The sequence below is a fragment of the Bombyx mori genome, chromosome 23 (assembly GCF_030269925.1).
Source record: "Bombyx mori chromosome 23, ASM3026992v2".
Lineage (NCBI taxonomy): Eukaryota > Metazoa > Arthropoda > Insecta > Lepidoptera > Bombycidae > Bombyx > Bombyx mori.
This window is the reverse complement of record NC_085129.1, coordinates 10,953,144-10,970,567: the sequence shown is the minus strand read 5'-3', so window position 1 is coordinate 10,970,567 and position 17,424 is coordinate 10,953,144. Positions and strand designations below refer to the sequence as shown.

Below are 17,424 nucleotides of genomic sequence, written 5' to 3'. Positions count from 1 at the left end.
TAGTCTTTGTGTATTATTATTATTATTTATTGCTTAGATGGTTGGATGAGCTCACAACCCACCTGATGTTAAGTGGTTAATGGAGCCCATAGACATCTAGAACGTAAATGCGCCACCCACCTGTCTCAAGTATAGTTACAACGGCTGCCCTACCCTTCAAACTGAAACGCATTACTGCTTCACGGCAGAAATAGGCAGGGCGGTGGTACCTACCCGCGCGGACTCACAAGAGGACCTACCACCAGTATTATAACGACTATTTAAAAATATCGACTCGAGACAAATATGTTATGAGCCATTTGGTTCATGAATGACTACATTTTAATTTAAGCTAACCGTGGAGAACGTAGTCTCATTTTTAAAATGTTTGTCACAAAATGATAATTTCTCTTAAACTGCACGACGTTGTAAAGGAACATCTTCGCCTTCACTTCAAAGCTCTTCCTGAGGAAGTGTCAAACCGCGACCATGACTTCCTATATTTTTCCCCCTCAAACCTTCACCTTTTTGAGTGTAGGGGAGAACAGGGGTGGTGCGACGACAGTCAATGACCCCGATGTTTGTTACGCTATTTTCACGACACAAACAAAAAGGCGATCGTTTTAATGTTTAATGTTTTAATGTCCTTTGAGTTTTTAAGTTTTCGTTTTGTTTTTAACTTTTTTAAGAAAATGATTATTAATAGATTTGTACAAACATTTTTTTCATTAAACAACACGTTTTGATTGCACATTCAAGTATTGCCAAGCATTATTTGTTTTTTATTGCCCGTGTAGACAGACGAAGCATACGACCCACTTGATGGTGAGTGTTTACCGTCGCTCATGGACGTCACCAATACCAGGGGTAAAGCCAAGCCGCTGCCTACTACTTAATACTCTCCACAAGCCTCGTTTGAAGAAGGACATGTCATAGCGCTCGGGAAGCACCTTAGAGGGGAGCTCATTCCAAAGCCGGATGGTACCTGACAAAAAAGATCTCTGGAAGCGCACTGTGGATGAACGCAGTGGTTAGAAGTAGTATGGATGAACTCTACTCCGGTGGTGGACAGCGAACACTCACCATCAGATGGGCTATATGCTCGTCTACAAATAAGGGCAATAAAAAAAAAAACAAAAACAAGACGACAGAACGACACGCTACCTTCGTTACCTGTTTAAAAAGTACATTTTTAAATAATAATATCTTTTTTTTCCAGTAACCTGTATGTTTATATACTATATATTGTATTGTATATGTATTGTTTCAATTGACAATTTAAGCCCCAATTTTCATACTAAGTCGTTGTTTACAGATATCCTGTTAGGGGTGCACTGCACGCACGGATTAAACCGCACGGGTTATATGGTGTGCCGATATATGAGGGATCGCCTCGGAATGTCGGGAAAGGAGGCTATTAAAAGTATGTCTCTAATTTTATTGTAATACATAATTTCGTATCATAAAATATTTCAAGTTACGAGATTTGGAGTTTTAAATCCGGTTCTGATGGCCAAATTTAAACATTCCAAATAAATAAATAGAAAAAAAAAACTTTAAAAAATTTATGATTAATCGTTTTTATTGATTATTTAATATATTAAGTTTGTATTAAAATTGTATTAACATAATATTACTTTATGTTGACTTGTATTATTATGCAAGAAACAAAATATGGAACTAATTGTAAACCCACAGTTTTGAGCGATTAAAATGAGATGCAGTAGTAATTAGCGGCAGTTTCAGCGCTGTATTTACAAATGTCGAGTCCATAATACATCAATGCGAATGCGCAAACTGTATTGCCGTTCTAAAAATATGTAACAAAAAATGTAATATCCGGGATCCAAGCAAATCAATAATTTCTTTATTTTAATAATCTGTCGTAAATTATGAATTCAGAAATGCTGAGTTTTTTATTGGGTTTTGTTATAGAATTCGAAAGAGCACGTGGCTATGCCATTGAAAGGATAGTTTACACATCCGATTTATTGAAGCAAAATCCCGCTATTGACAAAGAGCGGACTAACAGCAAATCGGCTACAAAGAGACGTCACGACTTTGAATACAGATCACCTTTAGCTGAAGAGTACGAAACTGAAACAACTAGAAGAAGGTATAGTAAATAATTATATTGCAAATTTATTTTATGTCTGATAAATGGCTGGATGTAGATTGCATTCCGTGTTTTGATATAACCATATTATTGATAAGGCTTAAAGAATTCTAGATGATATTCACCAATTACTTGAATATGAAACAAGGAAACTGTCAAATTGTACAAAAAATAAATTGGTCATCTATATCCTTCTTAATTGTATGAATCAAAGGATTCGCCAATGCTGTCTATGCATTTGCTAGCGCTGTGGCAAGTTATGGATACTTTCCTTGAAGAAGTCAACTGGTTTTCAAAATGCTGTTGTAATTGTTTATTTATTTCTATTTTTTTAAAGAGGTTTTGAAAATTAAAAAAAAATTATAGTCTGTAGGTGTAAAGGGTCTGGCGCAGATTTACGAAAAGCTCCGAATAACATGTTTTTTACATTAGAGTCAGAATCGTCTCTTGCTCAACAACCCGTTTCGGAAACAGAATTCAAGGCGGGGTTTTATTTTTATATTAAAATTAACCAAATATAAATTACAAAGCTAACCATTTATCAGTACCATAGAATGGCATGTTCATAGTTTTCAAAAATCTATATTAGTCTATCCTTGTTTGCTACATATGTATACATTATTATGTTAAAAATATGGTATAACCTATACCTTTTTTAAGATTTCTACAATTATATTTTTTCTCTTACAGGTATCGTTAGTCCTGCATAATATTAGAAATGAATTTTGACATAGATAATTTGAATTTGACTATCTGTAAATATTGGATATTATTTATTGTGAGTACAACCAATGAAAAATGCAAGTCTACTTTGTACAAAATTCAATGTACTAATATACGTCTTATGTACGAACTTAAAGCATAATCACTGACGCTTCAATATGTAGGTTCATTTAAGTATTACATTTTCACTTCTCTGTTTGTTTTTTTAAAATATAAAACTGTGTATTTCAAAATTATTTATTAATAACAAAAAGCTTATCAATAACTATTAAACTAAAGCAAAAAGAGAAAAGGTATTTACGTATACATTAGAATTGAAATAGAAATTTTCATATACATTTTTTTCAAATATACAAATTGAAACAATTTTGTGTTTTATTTCTGTTAAGCGCAGATTCATTCATACAAATATGAAGGCGATGATTAAGGCGAAGGATAAGGATAAAATGGCTTTAATTAGCCGAAAAATTAAGAAGCTTCGAAGATTCTTAAATTTTCGTTCGCGTTCCCAAGCTAAAATTTTATCCTCAGCCAGGTGCCGGAAACATACACATAGTACAAACATAACTGTAGATATACCGAGAAACTTAATGTCAAATGGTTTTGATTAACATAATGTTGTCTTAATTTTAATTCAAATATTACAAGAATTCTACGAAGAATTTCATGTTTAAATAATAGCAAAATGAAATAGTTTTTATAGTAGTAGTAGGGTCAATATGTAATAATATTTTTTTTTGCGTACCATGGCGAAAGACCAATAATAGACCACACAAGAAGAATAGACAATTGCATGCTTGACGATCGGCATGGCATTGCAATAGGTGAGGAGATTGCAAGCAGAAGAGATTTGATTGTTGCGATGGATGTGTGAAGTAATGAGAATGGATAGAATACGAATATAATAATAATGTTAGAGGAAGTCTGAAAGTAGCACCTGTGACAGAGTAGTTGAGAAGTGTGCGTTTGGGATGATATGGACATGTGATGAGACGAATTGAAAATGAGGTTGGTTGGAGAGTGTTAACTATGAATGTGGAAGGATATAGAGGAAGAGCTAGACCTAAGGAGAAATGGATGGATTGCGTGAAAGACGATATGGGTAAGAGGAGAGTGAACGAAGAAATGGTATATGGTAGAGGAGTATGGAAGGAGAAAATATGTTGCGCCGACTCCAGGTGACTGGCAGAAGGACAGGAGAATGATAATGATGAAGAACAATAGACAATAGTACATGAATGCCCAATTCACCGTGCTTTAAATTTAAAGCCTTCAAACGGAACGCATTACTGTTTCATGGCAGAAAAAAACAGAGTGGCGGCATCTACAAACGCAAGTTCAGAAGACGCTCTTCCACCAGTAAATCCACCCTGTCGTAATTTGGGGTGCAAAAGTGTAACAGTCATTGATTTCCAAAACAACATAGCAATCCATGATTTGATGCTGCAAACAAATATAATAGATAAAATCATGGTGTCCAGACCTCGTCAAAACCAAACATCACTAGCATAGGGGAAAAACGCGAGGAGAGTATTTGATGATGATGATATTTGTGATAGTCCGGGACTTGTAGAATTTTTATTAAATGTGAAATGTAAGGAAACTGTACAAAAAATATTTACCTCCATAGTAAAATCATTTAACAAAAGTACCTACTATCAGTAACATTCAACAAAATTAAAAGAGCCTTTATATAATTTTACATACTAAATGTTCAGGAAATGTGAAGATTCCAAATTTAAATTGGGATTAAAATTAAGTTATAATTTTGCAGAAATTACAAACCCACGTGAAAGATTAATCTACAAAGGCTACATGAAGTTTTGAGTGCAGAAGTCTTAAATTTTTGAAATATTGTTATAGTTTTTAACAACGCTCTTCACTTTCAAAGTTTTCCAGTATTTTATTGACTTTAATTCGTAGGAGAACTCACAGACACTGGTCTTTAAGCGGTTACCGCCCACGTGGAGCAATGAGTTTGCAATATCATTTGTGTCAAAACAATCAAATGCAACCCTTCAAACCAGTATTGTCGGAAACCGTAACATTTACTGTTAGGTTGATGCTATTTAAGAAATTACGTTATCAGTCCAATAAAATACCGAGAACAATGGAGTCATCATGAGAAAAAGACTTGTTATAGTGAAATTTGGTGAGATCACGTATAAATACGTGAGAGATCGCATCGTGATGTAGATTGAGTGCCAGCAAACCATTGAAGCGCCCCGGCGCAATGTTTTGTCCACCGCTGTATTTTTTATATGTTAAACTATAAATAAATTACAAAAAATACTATAAAAATTTTAGTAAATTTTATAAAAAAATTTTTTATTACAAAACTGGATCTCTATACCAAAATCCTTCTTCTACAGTATTGGTCGATCTTTCAGGATATTTTTCATATGCCTATTATTTATGAATTGTCCTGAACATTCCACAAATTACACATAATAGAGTGTTAAAACAAAATTGTTATGACCGCATTTCGTAAGATAAAACTACGCGGTCTTGCTGAATCTGGACAGTGCCGCTTGTGAGAATTCAGAGTCGTAAAGTTCAATTATCGTCCACTTTATTTATGTATAAAAGGACTTACGTTTGAAATTTAACCAATATCGGCCGACTTCTTTTTTAAGTTCTGCCTTTGGATTTTTAAATTATCTACTTTCGCTGAGTTTATATTTTTTAGCTATTATTTAATACAGTTATCATATAGAATTTTTACATAATTTAAATTTGAATTTGAAAAATACATATACATTTCTTTTTCGGACAAGTATCGTTTTATCCGAATTACGTTGTAGCATCGAGCTGTCCATACTTCCTTAATTTCAACCTAACTTTCTTCTGTTCGTTGGTTGTGTGCTTTGATATATTTCCGTGTAGCTTCAGTAGGTTGGATGTTGTCTTTGATTTATATGTAGTCGATATGTTTGTAGCTTTCTCGTCGGGTGCATTCGCTTTTATTGCTCTATTGTTTGCCTCCGGGGTGTAGATTACGACTGTACAATGTAATTTGCTTGCAACAGGGCTGCTTGTTTTAGATTATGGTACAAAATTATTTTTAGGCACGCATCTGAGGCACTTACCGTCAAAATTTGATGCTAATACGCATGCTTAATTATTGCACACCTTTTATTTTATGCTTTATTCAAATAGGTAATGTGATCAATGTTGGAATTTAAGCCCAAAACGTCCACTACGATACCCATTCTTATCTTGTGAACTCAAAGAACGTAAATTAGTGTCGCTTTGTTAGCTTCTAATAAAATTTAACAACTTAACCGGCGTTATCTCATATTTTTGTTTCGAATCTTAACTACCTGGCTTCCGTCAGGACGTATTTCTCGAAGTCCTTCTACTTGACTGACACGGACGACTGTTTAATTTATGTCCACTACTTTGAGGTGTTTCATTTTAATGTGCTCGTTCATTCCGGTGACAGTTGGTGACGCTTTGGGCGCCATTTCGATTGTTATCTATTCATCGGTGTTTTCAAAGTGTCTGTAGGTCAATTATATTGTTGGGATACTACGATGACTTTAAATCGTGATTCGATTTTTATTACTTAAGTGTCAAAAATCCACGAATACACATTGTGGAATTTCCCTCTGAATACAGTTAGAATCTTATCTTTGCTTGGTAGATAATTAAATTCATACTTCACGAAGTTATCAATAAGCAGGTTCAATAGCTTTCATAATTAAAGAACTCAGAACAAAACACAGGGGCATTACTCTCGCGATCCTATTATCGGATCGATAATTCAATCTGGAGTGATATTGTCTGCTCGCCTCGAGGCCACAACGAGACGCCGCCGCTTCTGTCTACCACAGAATACTAAAATGTTATAGAAGGCTTCTATATCAGTTTAGACACAGGAGGAAACTTTACCTAAATAAAGAGTAAAGGTTAATTTGTCTACATTTAAAATTAGATTTTATTCATATAATTTATAAAAAAGATGTGTGATGTCGTGGGACACCGGATAGGAACGAAGTTCCTTATTATAAAAATATTAATTTTAAGTTCTATTCGAGGTATAAAGAAAATAAAGCTGGAGGTTTCGCAACAACCCACGGTCATTCGGTAACGTGCGAACTTATCGTGGTACACTTCATTCACTGTTGTTCGCATAAGAGTTAGTGTATTGCGCAAACGAACGCTCTGAGATCGTGGCCAATGAATGACAAAAAAATATCTTATTTTTTGTACGTTATTACAAAGTTAAGTCGTACACTGTGTGCATTACTAATAAAAATCTTACGTTACGGGCGTTTTTCCCGGTTAGGGTACCCCTCCGCATCGCCCCATAAGGAACTTCGTTCCAAAAACATTGTTTGATTGTTCGTATTTATAGCTACTATACCATTTTTTGGGCGGTTCACCATGTCAACTCAATAAACTTGTTTTGTTATGATTGTGGAAGGCGAAAAACTAATCGCATTTAGCCGCCTAAACTCAGTAAAATTCAATTCTGCAACACGACTAAAATAGCTCATGATGACTTTAATCAAATAATAAAATCAATGAAATAAAAAAAATACAAGGAGATTATTTGTTAAAATACATTAATACTGTTAAATCAACTCTATACAACACAATATTGTGAAATATTTCTGTGGGTGTAAGTCTAATCTATGACGCATGAAGGGATAAATAAATTCGTTGGTATAATATCGGAGAGCTTCGATTAAAACACAATAAAAGGCCCGCCGGTCGACCGAGATGTGAACGTTTGTGACACTGGGTCATGTTTTAATTATTGACTCGTATTTTAAATGGCCCCTTTGGAATGGAAATTTGATGTATTAATAGTAATTGCGGGTTCCGTTAGCAGTGCGTGTGGTGAGTTTCAAATAATCAACAGGCGGTGATTGTTTCACGGAAGATACATTGTTTCGATATGTATTTTGTATACTATGTCGATTTCTTTTGGTCGTAAGATGTGTTTTGTTATTGTTAAAGGTTTTTTAATGGTGGTGAAGCGTATTGTTGTAGGCCCACATGGACAATTTCCACCATTTAGTTAATTTTACCCGCGGCGTAGCCACTCGCTCCAGGTTGAAGGGTGGGGTAATACCATTAAGTCTTTAATCCTACGTTTCCAGAGGGGCAGGCGGTTTTTACTTTTTGATGTCTATGGGATCCGTTATCCATTTAAGAAAAGGCGGCGAGTTAACTCTGTTACTAATTGCAACAAAGTAGTAAATGTTCTTGTGCTTTTCAATGTTTTTTATTCTCCCTGTTGACAGATAAACCCACGGCTCGCTTGATTATTTTTTATTGCTTAGATTGGTGGACGAGCTCACAGCCCACATAGTTGTTAAGTGGTTACTGGAGCCCATATACATCTACAACGTAAATGCGCCATCCACCTTGAGATATAAGTTCTAAGATCTCAGTAAAGTTACAACGGCTGCCGTACCCTTCGAACCGATACGCATTACTGTTTCACGGCAGAAATAGGCAGGGTGGTGGTACCCACCCGTGCGGACTCACAAGAGGTCCTGGGCTATGACTACTGTGAGATCGTCCAACTACATAAGCAATTAAATATAAATAAATGAAATTGTAATTTAGATGCGATATGACTAACTATTCACTGGAATATGCATAAATAAATACCAACCAAAGGCCGTTACTAACTATAGCTAAACTTAAAAAGTGACACATTTATTGATTTTAATCGTCATTATCGTACGTTAAATTTATTGCAGAAACTGTCTGAAATACCAAAAATGTCCAGTCCAGAACACAAATAAACGACTATAATACAAACATAACAATTAAACAACAAAACCACAAATCTTAATTTTAATATCGGTCTTTGTTCTATTAAAATCATTTATAAATTACGAAATCGGTTGTTATTCAAATTGAAATTAATAGATAAGATTGTTAAATTATTATTTAGAATCCTCTGCTTTTCGTTTTTTGAAATAAAAAAAATATGAGAATACTTTGTGCACAATACAGATGTGAAAAATATTAATCCTGCTACAGAGCTGATAGAAATTATATTTCATATTCCCAAGGATTTTATCTAAAGTTTCCTTATAATATCGGTATTACGACAGGAAGCGATTTATTAAATTTGATCGCTCGATCACGTGCATTGTTAAAAAAATATCGAACACATGCTCCGGTGTCCTGTATATAGCTTGTTAAATTTTTACTTTTATTTTTTTAAAGTAAAAGTAAACATTTTGTATAGTGAGAGTGTATGATACTTTATCAATTGTATTGATAGGTTATTTTTTTAAATAAAAGTGAAAGATATTTTTGTTAAAAATTGAAATTTTTTTTTATTGCTCTGTTGCGTGGACGAGCTCACAGCCCACCTGGTGTTAAGTGGTTACTGGAGCCCATAGACATCTATGACGTAAATGCGCCATCCATCTTGAGATATAATCTAAGATCTCAAGTATAGTTACAACGGCTGCCCCACCCTTCAAACCGAAACGCATTACTGCTTCACGGTAAAAATAGGCAGGGTGGTGCTACCTACCCGTGCGGTGGTACCTACCCCTACAAGAGGTCCTACCACTAGTAAAACTTTCAATAATATTTATATCCAATGTCACGTAATTTTATAAATACGTTAGGACAATATACTTTTGTTAGCTTAGGTATCATAGCCAATACAAATAAATAAATGTCTAAAAATTTATTGTTTTATTGTGTAAGTATGACAGAGCAATATTTGAGAACAACTCGACCGATTCAGCGATATTTTTACCTGTGCTTGTTATTGCTCGGAAAGTTTTATATATAAGTATTTGAAGGATTTGATACTGAATTATATATGAGACGGAACATTTTAGTTTAAAGGTGTAATTTGAAAATTTTAGTGTCATCAGTATAAATTCAACGATTGTCGGGTTAATTTGGTTACAATTACAATTAAAAAGGAAACTTGGGCTCGTCCGGGATTTGAACCCGGGACCTCTCGCACCCAAAGCGAGAATCATACCCCTAGACCAACGAGCCGCTTATGTTGCTTAACAAAGTTACGTTACCTACTACAAAACCATTCACTTTTACAATAAAATACAATAAAAAAAACAAAATTGATTTGACTAAGGTGTATAACTTTTATGGTAGTTTTATCGGATCATTTAAACAGGTTACACGATTTTAATTTATTTTCGTAGCAATTTTAACAAAATTTTCATTTTCATCATAATGATAAAGTACTGCTGTCTGTATATTTACTTCACAAACTTTAACTGTTCGCTTTAAGATGTGTTATTAGAAAATGATGCTTGTTAATATTATGAGAAATCGTAAGTAAGCTGTGGCTGAGCAGCAGAGCTTATACGAATCGGAATCATTACTCTGCTTATTTCTGCCGATCTGTCTATATTGTTGTAGGGTACCCCGCTGGTACATGCGGCCCTCACAAGTTGTCTCCACGTTGTGTTAAGTATGTCGTCGTGGCCTAACTGATAAGACGTCCGATGCATTCGTGTTGAGCGATGCACCGGTGTTCGAATCACAGGCGGGTACCAATTTTTCTAATGAAATACGTACTCAAGTAATGTTCACGATTGACTTCCACGGTGAAGGAATAACATCGTGTAATAAAAATCAAACCCACAAAATTATAATTTGCGTAATTACTGGTGGTAGGACGTCTTGTGAGTCCGCGCGGGTGGGTACCACCACCCTGCCTATTTCTGCCGTGAAGCAGTAATGTGTTTCGGTTTGAAGGTTGATACTTGAGACCTTAGAACTTGTATCTCAACGTGGGTGGCGCATTTACGTTGTGAATGTCTATGGGCTCCAGTAACCACTTAACACCAGGTGGGCTGTGAGCTCGTCCACTCATCTAAGCAATAAAAAAAAAACTTGACCCTCTCTACTCCTTAGCCTCCTTGCCCTCCTCCTTACGCTTGCTCTTTACGATCACTCCAGGTCATGACGGCAGTCCTCATCTCGCTCTTCACGAGGCATCGTCAAGTGCATACAGGGCTACAACTGTCTATGGGAGTGGATAACAAATTTACATCGGATTGACCTTGAATTCGTTAGCTCATTTAAGCCATAATATAGTTTTCCTGTCATTAGTGTACTGAAAAGGTTCAAGCTCATTCCGAAAAGAAGAATTCAAAATCCACGAACGAAGTTAAATACTTGCTTGTTTCTCTCTATTTTTTTTGGTATTTTCACGTATGGTAACATTTTAATATTTGATCATAAATATCGTGTTACTGTCGTATTCGTGTTATGACGTCGATAATAAACTCCGAAACGTCAAAAGAGTAATCCTAAGATGATCAGATTCCACACGCGTCGAACCGAATGCACGTACACGAATAATTGAATCAATCCAAATCCCAATCAATGTAATTGTCGTATTTTCTAATCCTTTCTTCGTTGTCAGTTCGAAAGAGTTCGTCGGTCCGGAACCAGTTTCATAACAAACACACGAAAGTAAATCCGTTTTAATCTTATTAATAGACTTGTAAATACTGGACACATTTCAACAGGTCAAATAAAACATTTTTTCCTACGTTTGTCGTGTACGAGCGATAAGTATAATGTATAGGTAATTAGGTAGTAATATATTGAGCTTTGATGTATTCTTTGGCTCATTAATGGGGCATTTCTCTTGCTTTACGTATTTCATATCGGAATATTTATCTGCTATTTATTATAAGCGTGTAATGTTATAGCGATAGAAATCGATACACGATTATTTTTTAATGAATTTCTCGGTTTACGTTTCCAAGATTTCCGTGTTTAACTGCGGACTATTATAAGATAGCCGAATAGAAATTCTTAATAGCATACCTTCACTGATAATATAATTATCGACGTTATCAAAGATAAAAATAATTAACTCGATTACAAAGTCAATCGAATCTGTTGTGTAGCGACTAAAATATTCTAAAGCTTTACTCTGTATTTCAATAGAGCCCTCTGTCGTCTTTGGTAATAATGTTTTAATAAGATAATAGAAGTGAGAGAAAAGTGGCATCACAGACGTGGGGAATTTAGGTCAATTAAATCGATACTGTTACAAAACAGGGCTCGTACGGGACTGGAACTCCAGACTTCTGACACTCAAAATGACAACTATAACATTAGGTAAACATGTCGATTTTATTGTTAAAAGGTAAAAATCTCAGGAGTAAATTATCCGAAAATTTGTAGTTCCTTTAAAGTTTAATTTATTTATTAAGTAGTTTGGAAAAAAATCATCGCATAGTGTAATTGCAAAAAAGTTTTCCAATTCAAATTTTTCTTATTCATCTAATTTATGATGCTCCTCACGTTTCAGTTGATATTTTATGATAAACAATAAATTTCAAAATTCTGTATTTTCTACGTTTCCATCCATAATTTTGCCTAAACATTCCCGACCACATACGACTATGATATCTTTTCCGACTTTAAAAGTTCGGTTAGTAATGTTTTTACCGTGAATCTTGATTAAGAGCTGTATAAGGATCAGTTTTCTATGAATTCCGTATTTCGTATGCAAATACATCGTTTGTTCAGATTGCGGCTTTCTCAAAGTGCTCGAAATATATAGGATGCTTGAGACCGCAAGTTTATGGGCTGTAGCGAGAATTTGCCGACTGCTCAATGACGGTACAGCACTTTTGAGAAACGCTAACATACATTATTACGATATGGAAAGTATTGTTACGCGGACAATATTGAGGCGTTTAAAAAAAAGAACACAACAAAAATAAATTTGAAGTAAATTATCGGATCGTTGATTTGGTGAACACATACTTCTAGAATAGCACGCGTCTGAATTATGGTCCTTTTTATTCCTGTCTCGTAACAAGACAAGAATAAGGTCAGTCGTGAGCTCATCGGCCTTTATTGAACAAAAAAAAAGAAACGGATTTGTATTTAGATTCAATGTTCAGTGCTACAATTCGCTTTTAGGTTGTATTGATGCATGACTCATTTGCAAGTGTAGTTACAAATCGCGAGTATTTACATTACATTTTAAACAGGCTTTTAATTTGGAAGCCGAACAGCACTACTGTGTTTATTAGCTACTTAACGGTTTAGATTTTATTGTCCATAAACATTATATACCCAATATATTATGCAGTAAAAGAAAAAACTCTTATGAGTAGTTTTGCTTGCGCCGGGAAACCGTGTGTAGGATGTTGATCATATTTAATAACAAAGGATACAGAACGTACAATTATAACACGTTTATCTTAAAATCTCATGTTTATTGTATGTGTTTTACAATTTCCGACGATCTTAATGCTTTACAATTTCCGTATCGAATAGTAAACGATTAAGCCGTAAAAGTCTTTTAATTATGTCCCCGATTTGCGAAAACCTTAATAAGTACTTAATTAAAGCTAAATTTACGTCTAAATTTCGTGTCATTTTACGCTTGTTAATACTGCTAATCAGTTATTGTTATCTAGGCGGAATCGAAGTAAGTTTCGATTGTATAATTAATGAAAGGAAGGCCACGAACAAATCTGTAAACGAGATCGCGTTATGAAATAAATAGTTGCATCTTTCATGTTTTGGCTATGTTCCACATGATGAGGGTGCATGTTCAATAGCGGCCATTAGAAAGGTTTTCCGATGCGTGCCCAATTGTCAGTATTAAATTGACCATTAAGTTTGTATTGCAACTGTAATTTAGTGAGTGCATAACGTTTTCAATGCGTATCATTTTTAGGCGAAAATTCTAAGTTTTTGTTGAAGAGAGAGAGAGGATCTTTGAAGAGATTCAAATAATTGTACTGATCTATAACAGTCAAAAAGAAAACACGTTGCTTTTCTCGTGTGAAATTGCAGGATTACGCTCTTGTACTGGCTGCGATAATTCTGCGATAATTCTTAATATAATCCTACGTCATATCTGCAGTTTACACTTAAGTGCATAAAAACCGACACATTCACAGTTCGAATGTATAGAATGTGCTTATGATAGCAAGGTAGTACCGTCTCTTATGAACGTTAGCAATGTCAGGGGTACAGCCAAGTCTCTACCGTTGAGTAATTTCTACATAAAATAATTAGAATTTTTGAAATTTTACATGAAAAAAACTTATCTGCCACTGGTACTTCCAACGTAGGGTACTAACTAATCCTTTGAATTATTTTAATTTTAACGTTATAAAACAGATCCAAATAGTCATATTTAAGATTTCATTGTCAATTTGAATATTTTGGTTGTCGATTAACTGAATTTAAAGCAACTCAAAGCAGCTCGATTTGTCTAGCCACAATCACGAGGCGTAAAGATGCAAATTTTGGCAAGGATTCCCTCCCCGACATATTGCATATGTAGTCTAACGGCCAACGGAACCCCAAATTACTCATATGACGCGTCACACCACTATAACTCAAAGTTTTGTTCGTTCGGCGAAATGTGTGTTGCTGGTAAAGTGTGAATATAGTCATGGAATATGCCATGATATTTATGTTAAGGAATAAATAATACATAGGTACGCGTGGTTTAACTACAGTGTGGAAATCTGAGCTGTTAAGTTTATTGTACCCTTTTTTTAATCCTGTCTAATCTGTTTCCGGATATCCGCTCGATGGGGTTAATAGAACAGGTTACGCCAAATTGCAGCGCCTCCAAAGAAGAAGATGGAGAAGGAGAGGAACGTGAGGTGGAAGGAGAGCACGCCGTGTCGACGATCCGATCATTCCTCTAGCACGAGCATCAGGATATTGAGCGTGCGCCGCTCTTTACGCATGGAGTACGCAAGTTGACTACCTCCTACCTATGCTGATAGCCTTGAGAGGCTATTTCAGCTTCGCCTTGACGTGTAGGTGAGCTCACGGGGCTCAAACCAGAAGCGTTGTTAACACTGGCCCTAACAAGAGCAGTGCTTCGCAGAATCTACCACCGAATCGGAAACGCGACCCACTGAGATGATCCGGCGTGAAATTCAGGGGGCTGTGTCTATGGGTAAATTTGCTCGTCGAGCCCTTCGTCGTAAACGACGGGTTCTGCGAGGACGGTGACCGATGCTAGAAGTACCTAAAAGCACCGTTAATGGATCGGGAGGATCCGTAATGACGTGTTTAGGGCGAACGATAGCCGACGTATTTTTCCGGGTATCGGTAGATGTGCGGTATCTCGGCAAACTTGATGTTAAGCGGTTACCGAATCCCATAGACATCAACAACGTAAATGCTGCCAACCACCTTAAGACACGAGGCCTAAGTCTCAGTACTTTAGTATAACGAATGTACCACATTTCAAACCGGAACGCATTGCTACTTCGCGACAGAAATAGGCTGGGTAGTGGTACCTAACTATACAGGCTCACAAGACCTCCAACTATTAGTAAGCTACAAGCTATTTCAGTATTGAAGGGATAAAATAGCTGGTAGCTTTAAAATTGCATCTGTTTTAAATACAGAATGTCCAAATGAATTGTGTGATGTGAGCACTGCATGATCAGGGGTAACGACAGTATAATTTGTTTTGTAAATCTTTTGTGACACTTTTAATGTGACTTAAGGTTTTTGCGATTTTCAAAGATAATAAATTTTATTTTAACTGTTTCTAAAAAATCACCAACTAATTAAGATTTGTTCATGGGTCCCTTTACAATACCATTAGTATGATGAATAAAACGCATGAATGGCACTCTTGCCTAATTGATCTACTTGGTCGTTTGCGGTATACGAGGTTTTTTTTTGAAATGAACGATATTTTTCATTAAGCTGCAGCAAAACTATGCTCAGTTTATTTGAGGCGTAATTGTCGTTGCACGCTGTATTCGTCGCTTTATTACCCATATCAAGTTCGGTTACTGTACTTCTTCGTACATATAAATTGGAGTACTAATAAAACCACAATTTTGTCAGAGTTTTCAGTAAATATATTTCAAGTATGAATTCAGTAGATACATTAATGTCTTCTCTTTATGGTATTTTGTAAGTTGTGAGTCGTAGACGGGAGTCATTCATGTCGTGCCTAGTTATTACAGTTATTTAATTAGCACTACACATAAAATTGTACAAGTCTATAGGTGTTTCAATACTTTTTCGTTAAACTAATCTACATTTTATTTAATGCTATCTATGCTATATAACTGGAAAATAAATGTCCTCGGAATATAAGGCTGCTGTCTCAATGTTTTGTGGTGGTGATAACCTTTAAGAAAGAAACCATAATTGCTTCGCGGAAGAAATGGGCATAGCGATGGTAAGTATTCTTGACCGCTAATAAAATAAAAATTTGAAGTAAGTTCAATTCCTAGGAATTGTTTTAAATTACTTTATTATTTAACCAAATGCCTTCTTATTCCTCTAAGTTTTTTTTTCATTGTATGAACAGACGAGCATACAGCCCATCTGATGGTGAGTGTTACCGCCGGTCATGGAAGCCAACGATGCCAGCGGCAGAGCCAAGCCGATGCTTACCGAGAGCTGCTCATTCTATTAGTATTTCGTTTTTATTTTTTTAGAAATGTTTTCTAACACTTTCGACGTAGTGCTAAATACTTTTCTCTCCGTATAATTTACTTACGCCTACTGACAATGTTATGGCATTATAAAATTTAGGGTCCATTTAGGCCGGTTACAGTGCTCCACCGACCGTCTGTGCGTACGTTCCGTCCTGACGGTACGCATTAACCGATTGTCAGTTTGCTTCATTCAATGCTTTCCTGACCAACAATCTGACCGGATTGATATAGTCGGTACACAAAATGGAAGCGTTTGCAAATATGTAGTTTAATGGCTGCTTATTTTCGAAAACGTTTAAGGAACAAAAGCCGTAGATATCACGCACATCCAATCGTCGTCCAAAGAGCATTGCAAGGGGAATTCACCACTTTATATTCATTATTGCGTGAAGATCAAAAAACAAAATTTAATTACTTCAGAATGTCGATTAAAAGTTTTGATGAATTATACTTCTTGCCAGGCCTTTAACTTGGCATCGCGTTCTTTATATAACACGTGGCCTTTGTCCCAGAGAGGTTCACGAAGATGAACTTCGGTAATTAGGCGTTCGGTACGATATATTTGGCCATGTTCAATACGAAATCGTTTTTTTTGATGATGATACACACATCCGTACGGTCGGTCCACCGATCCGTTCAGCACAGAACGCGTTCATTTGTTTAAATAGCGCGTCGGTCGACCGACGGCACGCATGCGGACGCGCTAGACCGACGGTCCTCGTACGCAGTGCGTAGCAATATACGCGTGCGTACGGTCAGTCCAGCACTGTAATGATTTATGAATTTTCATATAAACGACAAGCGCGACTGACGTACGCACTGACGGTCGGTGGAGCACTGTAACCGGCCTTAGGTAGTTTAAGCGGCGCCAAAGTATATGGCGCTTAAATTAGATCACTTTCGGATGTTAATGCGTCTAATTTGCCTTATAAATTTCTATTGGTACTATTCATTAAGCCCTTTCACACGAGACCGATCACGTTTTTCAACACGCAGCTAAGGAATCTGGTTGTCAATGAAAACGCCTTTTCGCAACACAATATGCATTATATGGATTATTTATGGTGCGTAATAAAATGTATGCAAATAATACAGAGAACGATCCGCGACAGATTCATCTCGTGTTGATTTCTCCTGGAATGACCGCACAAGTTGCTGCATCAGTAAAATGTCTTC

The 17,424-nt window shown here is 35.9% G+C and overlaps 1 protein-coding gene and 1 non-coding gene across 2 annotated transcripts in view; one reads left to right on the top strand and one right to left on the bottom strand.

The window, feature by feature from the left end:
* Positions 1 to 3,182, top strand: part of Ptp-h (protein tyrosine phosphatase) — a 64,699-nt gene extending 61,517 nt beyond the window's left edge. Inside the window, 3 exon segments of the mRNA NM_001043503.1 lie at positions 1,295 to 1,402; positions 1,915 to 2,095; positions 2,786 to 3,182. Coding sequence (NP_001036968.1) covers positions 1,295 to 1,402; positions 1,915 to 2,095; positions 2,786 to 2,795 — 299 coding nt within the window. The 3' untranslated portion in view covers positions 2,796 to 3,182.
* A 6,557-nt stretch (positions 3,183 to 9,739) lies between these two features.
* TRNAP-UGG (transfer RNA proline (anticodon UGG)) lies at positions 9,740 to 9,811 on the bottom strand. The gene has a single exon. It is a non-coding gene; the product is annotated as a tRNA-Pro (tRNA).
* Positions 9,812 to 17,424: the final 7,613 nt, after the last annotated feature.